At 45.4% G+C, this 12027-nt stretch overlaps 1 protein-coding gene across 7 annotated transcripts in view; it reads left to right on the top strand.

Annotated features, from left to right (window-relative positions):
• Nucleotides 1-11129: 11129 nt before the first annotated feature.
• Nucleotides 11130-12027, top strand: part of ERCC4 (ERCC excision repair 4, endonuclease catalytic subunit) — a 43831-nt gene continuing 42933 nt past the window's right edge. For all 7 annotated transcript variants that reach the window (XR_006816703.1, XR_006816702.1, XR_006816698.1 and 4 more), the window contains exon 1: nucleotides 11130-11336. Coding sequence is in view for 1 of the 7 variants with exons in the window: in XM_045993535.1 (XP_045849491.1) it covers nucleotides 11130-11336 (207 nt within the window). In the remaining 6 variants the exon portion in view is untranslated. The remainder of the gene's footprint in view (nucleotides 11337-12027) is intronic.

Genomic DNA, 12027 nt, shown 5'->3' with positions numbered 1-12027 from the left:
CGTCTGTCTAATTTCCTCCAGTAGAACACCAACAGTCTTACCTTCCTATATATCCTGCCAGATTTTCTTTCTGTATATTCAAGCATAAATATATACTGACAAAAATATCTTACACACCATTCTGTACTTTGCTCTTTTCACTTAACAAAATCAATTGCTTGTGATTAATGAGAAACCCCAGGGTTTGAGGGGACAGATTGCAATAAAATATTGGGATTTTTTGGTAATCATAATATTCTTGCATACATGCTTGGGATGATAACTAGCTATTACTTATAATTTGTAGATTTAATTCTGTATACATGTTCCACCCCCCATGACAAGTTTTTACAGGAACATGACAAGGTTTATTTTATTTTTAAGATTGTCATAGGTCAGTACAAGCAATGTGATCCAGTAATCAGTCCCAAATTTATTGTCTTCCATCTGATTCTTCCCCTGACTGTGCTTCTATGAGACTAGAGAAGACACTGGTGTTTGGAGAAAACACCAGAAGTCTGTGTGTAAGTCCCCTTGTGACAAGGTGCCAGGGAAATGCCATCCCCCCCATCACCACCCTACTTTCCCTTTTTTACAAGAAACACTAACTCCAAATCAGGCAAATGGATTACAACAGTGTCGATAGTGCCTAGTGACAAAGACAGACAGCTTTTTTTTTTTTAAGATTGTATTTGTTTATTAGTGAGAGAGAGAGAGAGAGAGAGAAAATGTAAGTGGGGGAGGGGCAGAGGGAAAGGGAAAAGCACACTTCCCTCTGAGCAGAGAGCCTGATGTGGGTCTCAATCCCAAGACCTCAGGATCATGACCTGAACCAAAGGCAGATGATTAACGGACTGAACCACCCAGGCACCCCATAGATGAATAGTTCTTAGAACATTGTCATTCACAAGGTCAAAGCTCTTTGTCAAGGCCATAGTCAGGGCTTGTGTAATCACTAGGACCCCATGGCCAAAAGGGCCCCAGGCTTGGTTGAACGCTCTGCTATTGCGTTCTTGAAATTCCCATTACATTTTTAACAGGATGCCCTGAATTTTCATTTGCACTGGGCCCCACAAATTATGTAGCTAGTCCTCTCTCCCTTTTCAGAATACATTGTAAGAGGGAAGATGCAGTAGGAGAAAAGGAATGTCTCTAAAAATAAGGGAAAACAGTTCACAAAGCTTGCCTGACCTAAGTATTTCTTCCCCCAGGGGGAGTCTCCCCCAGGCTCCTTGTAAATCCGTACAAAAGGTTAATTGCCTAATCCACAAGAACCGCTATCATTTTCAGATGTCCTTGCAAAGAGGAGCAGGTAATTGGTTTTCATGCTCAGATTCATTCTTACTTTTTTTTTTCCTTTGCCGTTAATGATGAATGGTTTGTCAAACAGTAAAAAAATATTTTTATTTTAATTACACAGTCATCAAAAGTCCTTATTTCCAAGAGAAGCGATTAGCTTAATGATTAAATTCCCTCTGCCTCTATGAGTAATCATTAGTTAACCAAATACAAGTCTTCTCTCAGTGGACTTACGATACAGTTTTAATACGCAGGTGACTCCATTTTCAGAGAATTAATGTAAGTGATCTGCAACAGTGGGTTCCCATGAACCTCAGGTCCCCAGCAAAATTCTGCAAGTATTACAAAGACTCCCTCCATCCTGTGTCTACCATCCCTTGCCTGCAGACAGAATCCTAACAGACCTCTCAAGGTCATATACTAAAAATTTTCAAATGCTTCTAGATGCTGTCGGGATTAATAATCCACAAATCTATTTGAAACTGTTGCTGAATTCATAGCAGCTTTTTAAAAGTATCGTTGCAGCCAACAGGCACAGAGCTCTGACTGTCATCATGAGGGATTGATCCAAGAGTGTTCTGAGTTTATGTTAAAGGGATGCATATGCATGGAAAGGAAGGGGACCATATGAGCCACATGTTCAAGTCTCAATGACTCAGGATGTCATTCGTGGGCTGCCGGTGGCCGGCATCTAAGGAGGCAGTTGCAGAAGGGTATCTACAGGTTTAGAAGTCAGGTAGACTGTGCTCCTTGCTCCAACTTAGTTGGGGCCCTTGGGCAAGCTACTTACCCTCTCTATGTCTTATTCTCACTTATAAAATAAGGAAAATAATAACACCTACCTTATCCTCTTAGTGGACATCACCTCATAATGCCCCCAGGACACCTTGATCTCCAAGGAAGATCACGGTGGTAGAGGGAACCCCCATCTCCATTTAGGGGGAGGAAAGAGCTGAACAGGGCAAGCTAGAGCCAGGACAGTGGTTAGCAACGTACCCGGCAGAACCATGGAAAAATCTAGCCGTCGTGTCTACACAGTGCAAACCTATGTTAGAAATACCCTGGGTAATGTTATCATGGTCAGGTCACTTGCCCACCTGTTTCTAGCTGAGTGGTTTTCCTAACCCACGTGATCATTAAAAGCACACTCCAGCTCTGCATTTCTCAGTTGTTTTGTTCATTGCCTTTAAAGACATTTTTTCCTCTAATTCTTCCTAATTGCCTTTCTAATGAAATATTAATGCAGCAGATGTATTGCAATTCTGTGTGTTATGATTAATTTCATGTGTCAACTTGGCTGGACCATGAGTTGCAAACCCCATCCCTAGGGTACAAACTTGGAAAGGAGATGTAGGCTCCCGATGGGGGGGTTCTTGGCCAAGCAAGATAGTGACACGTGGCTTCTGGGGACCCCTTGTCTCAGTGCTGTCTTTCCAGACTGTGGGCTGGACACCTTCCCTGAAAGCCGGTCCTAGGACTTCGGGCCCCACCTAGAAACCTCCTTGTTTGCTTCACTTCTGATACCCCCATCTTCCTTCAAGTTCTAGACCTGTACCCCCTTTACCCCTCCATGTAAAACTTCTGAAATTCTCTTTTCCTTTCATAATCATCTTTAAAGCATTTAAAAACTGGACCCCAAAGGTTAGCAACCACGGACTACTTTTCCCTTATCAGAGGGTAGGGATGATTCAGGCATCAAACACTCCTTGGCATTAAGAAAGAATGTTTGGTTTTAATCCTTTTGGGTCTATGTGCTTCAGGTCCTAGAATGAGTTGAATTGTTTTGAAACAGCTGTCATGAAGTTTCTGAGTGAAAATTGGTTGACTGCTGGGGTGCCTGGGTGGCTCAGTCGGTTAAACATCTGCTTTCGGCTCAGGTCATGATCCTAGGGTCCTGGGTTTGAGCACCAAATTAGGATCCCTGCTCAGGGGAGAGACTGCTTCTCCCTCTCCCTCTGCTGCTCCCCCCTGCTGTTCTCCTTCTCTTTCTCTCTGTCAAATAAATTTAAAAAAAAAAATTAACATCTTAAAAAAAAATAAAATTGGTCAAATATCACTGATGAATATGGATGCTAAGATTCTCAACAAGATCCTAGCAAACAGGATCCAGCAGCACATTAAAAAGATTATCCACCATGACCAGGTGGGATTCATCCCTGGGTTACAAGGATGATTCAACATTTGCAAATCAATCAATGTGATAGATCAAATCAATTAGAGAAGAGAGAAGAACCACATGGTCCTCTCAATTGATGCAGAAAAAGCATTTGACAAAATCCAGCATCCGTTCCTGATGAAAACGCTTCAAAGTATATGGATAGAGGGAACATTCCTGAACTTCATAAAATCTATCTATGAAAGACCCACAGCAAATATCATCCTCAATGGGAAAAAGCTTGCAGCCTTCCCGTTGAGATCAGGAACACGACAAGGATTCCCACTCTCACCACTCTTGTTCAACATAGTATTAGAAGTCCTAGCAACGGCAATCAGACAACAAAGAGAAATAAAACGTATCCAAATTGGCAATGAAGAAGTCAAACTCTCTCTCTTTGCAGATGACATGATTCTTTTTTTTTAAATATTTTATTTATTTATTTGACAGAGAGGTCACAAGTAGGCAGAGAGGCAGGCAGAGAGAGGGAGAAACAGGCTCCCCACTGAGCAGAGAGCCCAATGCGGGGCTCGATCCCAGGACCCTGAGATCATGACCTGAGCCGAAGGCAGAGGCTTAAACCACTGAGCCACCCAGGTGCCCCTGACATGATTCTTTATATGGAAAACCCCAAAGACTCCACCCCCAAACTACTAGAACTCATACAGCACTTCAGTAACGTGGCAGGATACAAAGTCAATGTACAGAAATCAGTGGCTTTCTTATACACTAACAATGAAAATACAGAAAGGCAAATTAGAGAATCGATTCCATTTACTATAGCACCAAGAACCATAAGATACCTGGGAATAAACCTAACCAAAGAGGTAAAGGATCTGTACTCGAGGAACTACAGAACACTCATGAAAGAAATTGAAGAAGACACAAAAAGATGGAAGACTGTTCCATGCTCTTGGATTGGAAGAATAAACATTGTTAAAATGTCTATACTGCCTAAAGCAATCTATACTTTTAATGCCATTCCGATCAAAATTCCACCGGTATTTTTCAAAGAGCTGGAGCAAATAATCCTAAAATTTGTATGGAATCAGAAGAGACCCCGAATTGCTAAGGAAATGTTGAAAAACAAAAACAAAACTGGCGGCATCACGTTACCTGATTTCAAGCTTTACTACAAAGCTGTGATCACAAAGACAGCGTGGTACTGGCATAAAAACAGACACATAGACCAGTGGAACAGAGTGGAGAACCCAGATATGGACCCTCAACTCTATGGTCAAATAATCTTCGACAAAACAGGAAAAAATATACAATGGAAAAAAGACAGTCTCTTCAATAAATGGTGCTGGGAAAACTGGACAACTATATGTAGAAGAATAAACTCGACCATTCTCTTACACCGTACACAAAGATAAACTCAAAATGGATAAAAGACCTCAACGTGAGACAGGAATCTCCTCTCCTAGAGGAGAACATAGGCAGTAACCTCTTCAATATCAGCCACAGCAACTTCTTTCAAGATATGTCTCCAAAGGCCAAGGAAACAAAAGCGAAAATGAACTTTTGGGACTTCATCAAGATCAAAAGCTTCTGCACAGCAAAGGAAACAGTCAACAAAACAAAAAGGAAACCCACGGAATGGGAGAAGATATTTGCAAATGACAGTAAAGACAAAAGGTTGATATCCAGGATCTATAAAGAACTCCTCAAACTCAACACACAAAAAACAGATAATCATATCAAAAAATGGGCAGAAGATATGAACAGACACTTCTCCAATGAGGACATACAAATGGCTATCAGACACATGAAAAAATGTTCATCATCACTAGCCATCAGGGAGATTCAAATTAAAACCTCATTGAGATATCACCTTACACCAGCTGGAATGGCCAAAATTAGCAAGACAGGAAACAACGTGTGTTGGAGAGGTTGTGGAGAAAGGGGAACCCTCTTACACTGTTGGTGGGAATGCAAGTTGGTGTAGCCACTTTGGAGAACAGTGTGGAAATTCCTCAAGAAATTAAAAATAGAGCTTCCCTATGACCCTGCAATTGCACTGCTGGGTATTTACCCCAAAGATACAGATGTAGAGAAAAGAAGAGCCATCTGTACCCCAATGTTTATAGCAGCAATGGCCACCATCGCCAAACTGTGGAAAGAACCAAGATGCCCTTCAACGGACGAATGGATAAGGAAGATGTGGTACATATACACGATGGAGTATTGTGCCTCCATCAGAAAGGATGAATACCCAACTTTTATAGCAACATGGACGGTACTGGAAGAGATGATGCTGAGCGAAATAAGTCAAGCAGAGAGAGTCAAGTATCATATGGTTTCACTTATTTGTGGAGCATAACAAAGAACATGGAGGACATGGGGAGATGGAGAGGAGAAGGGAGTTGTGTGAAATTAGAAGGGGAGGGGCGCCTGGGTGGCTCAGTGGGTTAAAGCCTCTGCCTTCGGCTCAGGTCATGATCTCCAGGTCCTGGGATCGAGCCCCGCATCGGGCTCTCTGCTCAGTGGGGAGCCTGCTTCCTCTTATCTCTCTGCCTGCCTCACTGCCTACTTGTGATCTCTCTCTGTCAAATAAATAAATAAAATCTTTAAAAAAAATTAGAAGAGGAGATGAACCATGAGAGACTATGGACTCTGAAAAACAACCTGAGGGTTTTGAAGGGGTGGGGGGTAGGAGGTTGGGGAACTAGGTGGAGGGTAATAGAGAGAGCACGTATTGCATGGAGCACTGGGTGTGGTGCAAAAACAATGAGTACTGTTATGCTGAAAATAAATAAATAAATTTAAAACAAACAAACAAACAAACTAAAATTGGTCGAATATTCATGACCTGCTATATTCTTCATCTCTCTAACAATCACATGAGGTAGGACCTATTACCAGCCCTGTGTTTTTTTAAAGATTTATTTATTTGCAAGAGAGAGACAGAGAGAACACTTGTGTGCCATTTGGGGGGTGGGGAGAGGGAGAGAGAGAATCCCAAGCAGATTCCGTGCTGAGCATGGAGCCCAAGTGGGGCTCCATCTCACAACCCCGAGATCATGACTGAGCCAAAACCATGAGTCAGTCACTCCACTGAGTTCACCACCCAAGCACCTCTGTCACCCTCATTTTAAAGATGAGGCAACTCAGGCACAGAGAGGTTAAGTAACTTGCCTGAGGTCACACAGCTGGTAGGTACCTAAGCTCAGATTCCAACTTGAAATCACCACAAGCTAACTCTAAGAGACTCACAGATATTCTGGCCCTAGGATAGAAGCTAAGCCTGGGAAGCATTCATTCTTTACCCATCTTCTGGATTTAGTAGGCACTTCACATAGGTATGTGAAAGACCGAAGTTGGGTTTTTTTTGTTTTCTTGTTTTTTAGATTTTATTTATTTGACAGAGATCACAAGTAGGCAGAGAGGCAGGCAGAGAGAGAGAGGAGGAAGCAGGCTACCTGCTGAGCAGAGAGCCTGATGCAGGACTCGATCCCAGGACCCTGGGATCATGACCTGAGCCGAAGGCAGAGGCTTAACCCACTGAGCTACCCAGGCACCCCAGAAAGATCGAGATTGTTAAGAGAAATTATAGGGCCAGTCAAGCTCAAGGTTAACCAAGGTGTGCTGGGTTCTAGCTCAGCTCAGAGGGGAAAATGATGCTGAATCTCATTCCCACACCAATGCAAAGGCCAAAGGTCAACTTCCTGGCTCATGGGCAAAAACCTGAAACTTACAAAGTGACCTGCCCAGGAGGGGCTATGGTGATCAGAACAGTCTAAAATATAAGCGGAGGTTCGCAGAATTATTGTGACGGAGGCACAAGAAAAGAGGAAGAAGAAGAAGAATTCCATCACCTTAAGTTGGAAACTTTTGCCTAGCGAAAAACTAAAATGTGAAGACAGGATCTGTGAGAGTTTATAAGTCCACTTCCCCAGGTACCAAATTTTGGCATTAAGCTTTGTCCACCAAATGCATATTAAATCTAGAATTCACAAGATAATAATTTTTAGGGCTGGTGAAGTATTTATATAGCAAGTGGGAATTGGTTTTGGTTTTATTATAAAAGCAATATAAGTTCATGGTAAGAAAAACCAACAGAAGGGGCGCCTGTGTGACTCAGTGGGTTAAAACCTCTGCCTTCGGCTCAGGTCATGATCCCGGGGTTCCGGGATCGAGCCCCACATCGGGCTCTCTGCTCTGCAGCGAGCCGGCTTCAACTCTCTCATTCTGCCTGCCTCTCTGCCTACTTGTCATCTCTCTGTCAAATAAATAAATAAAATCTTTAAAAAATAAAAATAAAGAAAAGAAAAACCAACAGAATAGAAGGGAATAAGATAAAATGTAAAGGTCTTCCTCCGATTCCAGTCACTCATTTCAACTCCCCAGAAGCAATTGCTTTTGTTAAGAGATTTAATTCCAGAGCTCTCCTATGCAGTCATGGGAAAATACTAGTTTTTTGCTCATGTTTTTAGAGAAAGGGGATGCCACTCTATATTAATGTCTTATAACTGTTCTTTTCAGTATATAATCACATGGATTGGGAGCTTGCCACATACTGCTTTTAATAGTTGGATGATATCCCACGTATTAGAGATGCATGAAGACACTTTAATTAGTCTCCCACTATTGGACATTTAGGTGAAATATCTGAGAAGTAATGGTAGTTCACAAAATGATTTGACAAACATCCTCGTATACAAGCTCCCGCTGGAACACAATTTCTTTGGTGGCAAAGATGTCACCCGCTTGGTTCACTGCTGAACTCCCAGCATTTAGTACATGGCCTGACAGACAGCAGGTACCCTATAAATGTTTATTGAGTGAATACATCTTCCTGCGTATGTGTGTCTATACAAGTATTTACATTTTGCACATACGTTGACCAGCCACCCTCCAAAATTATTGCTTCCCTGTATACTCCCATCTCGGTTTCCTTCTGTTTGGTTTTGGTCTACTGGGGACATCTTAAAGCTTAATGTAATAGAACTAGTGAATGATTGTATATGTTTCCCATTGCTGCTGTACCTAGTTAACATGAGTTTAGTGGCCTAACATGACACCAATTCATTATCTTCCAATTTGGGGGGTCAGAACTCCAAAGTGGGTGGGCTGGGCTGCGTGTTATTTCTGAAGCTTTCAGGGTAGAATTCATTTCCTTGCCTTTTCTGGCTTTTATGGTTTGTGTTCCTTGGCTCTTGGTCCCTCCTACATCACTCCCACCTCGGCTTCCGCTGCCACGTCTCTCTCTCTGACTCTAAGCCTCAGGAGGGTCATATAATAGGAGGTCATATAACAGGAGGTTATATGAACCCCTGTAATTTACACTGGGCCCCTGGATAACCCAAGATAATCTCCCTATCTTGAAATCACATCTGCAAAGTCCCATTTGCCACCGAAGGTGATATATTCACAGGTCCCAGAGATTAGGACAGGGACATCTTTGGAGAGCCATTATTCTGCCTACTACATTTTGGGAATCAGGTTTCAGCTTCATTGTCACTTAAACACACACACCCTACAGGTGTGTCACGTTCCTACTTACCGCATCCTCAGCAATATACTAACTGGCTCAGTGGTCTTGCCCAAGTTATATAACCTCCCTGGAGAAATTAATACTTATTTCCTAGGAAATGCGGCATGTAAAATATTGCAGGCAAACCTTTGCATTCGACCAGCATTCGGGAATTATTACATGCTGTTTTAATCTGGACAAAAGTAAGTAAAATCCTGGTTAAGCAGTAACGGGATAGAGAAACAAATCCGCTTGCATACTGCTGATGGGAATGTAAATTGGTGCAGGCTTTCTAGAGGGCAACGTAGCACTGTGAATGTAATGAAAAGACTTATGTTTGTTCTCTTTATCCCATTAATTATCTCTTCGAAGTGTATCTTAGGGGCATGGTTGAATTTATGTACTAAACTGTTCAGTGAAAAATTATTTATAGTGAGGGGAGGAGTGGAAACCAACTAGATGTCCACTAATAAGGGATTAGATTAATAAGTGTGGTACATTTCACGGCAGAAATCTCATCAGCCGTGTGAAAGGGTTTTGTAGAATACTCAATACCATGTTCAGAGGTTTGTCACATGTTAGCGACAAACTTGGAAACCTGCCTTATTGATTGCCTCAAATCAATAAGAGAATTGTGTGGTGAGAGAGTGTACGTATAAAGAAAAAGAAAAGATTGAAGGTGTACATTTCACGATGTTACAGTGGCTATTTCTAGGTCATGGGATAACAAGTGATTTTCATTTTCTAGCAAGGAAGGCTGGGGTTGGGGCGGGGAGGGGATTTCCATACAGAACAATTCCTCTGGTTGGGTTCTCAGAATGTCCTTGTACAGCACAAAAACTTCCGAAGGTGTCCCTCTAGTGGAAGAAAGGACGCCGTGGCTGCGGGGACACCTGGTGGACTCCAAGAAACGGAAGGAGGGTTTTAGAGGGGAGAGGGGCGGGGGGGGTTGGTTGGCCCCGTGATGGGAATTAAAGACACGCATTGGGGCGCCTGGGTGGCTCAGTGGTTTAAGCTGCTGCCTTCGGCTCAGGTCATGATCTCAGGGTCCTGGATCGAGTCCCACGTCCGGCTCTCTGCTCTGCAGGGAGCCTGCTTCCCTCTCACTCTCTCTGCCTGCCTCTTTGCCTACTTATGATCTCTCTCTGTCAAATAAATAAATAAAATCTTTAAAAAAAAATAAAGACACATATTGCACGGGACACTGAGTATTATAGTAAACAGTGAATCTTGGAACACGGCATCAAAAACGAATGATGTACTGTATGGTGACTAACATAACATAATTTAAAAAATAAAATAAAGCAGAGGATTCCTCTAAAAAAATAAAATAATTAAAAACTTAAAAATAGCTTATTGTAGGGGCGCCTGGGTGGCTCAGTGGGTTAAGGCCTCTGCCTTCGGCTCAGGTCATGATCCCAGGGTCCTGGGATCGAGCCCCGCATCGGGTTCTCTGCTCAGCAGGGAGCCTGTTTCTCCCTCTCTCTCTGCCTGCCTCTCTGCCTACTTGTGACCTCTCTCTGTCAAATAAATAAATAAAATCTTTAAAAAAAAATAGCTTATTGTATTCAAGACCTTTGGAAAGAAATAAGGGCCTGAAAGTGGTAAACTATTCTGGTTATCCCAAAAAATGTTAATAGGGACACAGAGGTCAGTTGCAAAAGTAAGAATCCAACCTTGCTGTAGGAAACGGGCTATTCATTCCAGGCGCCCTTGAAGACGGACAATTAGCTTGGATTAGTTCTCCTCTCCTTGCTTTAGGGTAGCTTTGGGCTCTAGTCGTTGATCCAGGCCGCCCCATTCTCAGACCGAAGGGACAAAGCAAGGTGGGTTCACTGAAGGCTCGGGGCTGGAGCCTGAGGCCTGAGGATGACACCTGTCAGCAGCTCCTGCGCCTTCTCCGGACTGTAGGGTTCTTCGGCCCCACTCGGCTCCCCTTCGGCTACGTTCGGCCCGCGCTCCTCCCGGCTTCAGCGCCTCTTGGGCTGAGCTCGGCGGGCTCTCACCCTGTCGGGTTCGGCTTCCTTCGACCGACGCTCGTCTGGCGCTCGGCTCTCCTCGGCGGAGCTCGGACCACGCTCGGCTCGCGCTCGGCTCTTCCCGGCTGAGCTCGGCCTCCGCTCGGCTCACGCTCGGCTCTCTTCGGATGCGCTCGGCCCACTCCGGACCCGGACTCGGCTCTCTTCGGCCGAACTCGGCCGCGGCCCCGGAAGGGCGCCCATGGAGCCGGGACTGCCGGCTCGGCCGACAGCTATGGCGCCACTCCTGGAGTATGAGCGGCAGCTGGTGCTGGAACTGCTGGACGCGGACGGGCTGGTAGTGTGCGCCCGCGGGCTCGGCGCGGACCGGCTCCTCTACCACTTCCTCCGGCTGCACTGCCACCCGGCGTGCCTGGTGCTGGTGCTCAACACTCAGCCGGCAGAGGAGGTGCGGCCGGCCGCGCGGGGGAGAGGGGACCCCGAGAGCGTTGGGGGCTCCTGAGCCGATGCCGGCCCTGGCGGCCCTGGCGCGGGTGCGAGGCCCTGGCGCTTCTGAGGGCGATGCCGGCCGGTGGCGGCGGAGGGAGGGGGCGCTGAACGGGGGTCTCTGGGCAGAGGGAGGTCCCTGACAGGGGCTCGAGGACACGGAGGGTGGGAGGGGTCCCGAGGAGGATGCAGGTCCCTGACACGGGTGCGGGGACGCTGAGAACGAGGAGAAGGGACCCGAAATGGATGAAGGTTTCTGACACGGGGTGGGGAGAGGACACAGAGGGTGCGAGGGGCCCCGCGGAGGATGCAGGTCCCTGGCAGGGGTGCACGGACGCAGAGGGTAGGAGGGGTCCCAAGGGGAAGGCAGGTCCCTGACACGGGAGAGGGGCTTTGAATAGGGGTTAGATGCAGGTCCCCTGACACAAGCTCGAGGACGCAGAGGGTAGCAAGGGTCCCGAGGCGGATGGAGGTCCCTGACACGTGTGGGAGGGCTTTGAACGGGGGCCCGAAAGGCAGTTGCCTGTCTCTGCCACGGGTGCAAGGACACCGAGAGGGATGGAGGGGCTCTGAGAGGAGTAGGCGAGTCGTTTGAGGAGACTGGGGGCGGAGAGAAGGATTGGAGGTCCCTGAAGAGGACAGGGATGTCTAGA

The sequence above is a fragment of the Meles meles genome, chromosome 21 (genome assembly GCF_922984935.1).
Source record: "Meles meles chromosome 21, mMelMel3.1 paternal haplotype, whole genome shotgun sequence".
In the NCBI taxonomy this organism is placed as follows: Eukaryota; Metazoa; Chordata; class Mammalia; order Carnivora; family Mustelidae; genus Meles; species Meles meles.
The sequence above is the reverse complement of the archived record's forward strand: the minus strand, read 5'-3'. Positions and strand labels throughout refer to the sequence as shown.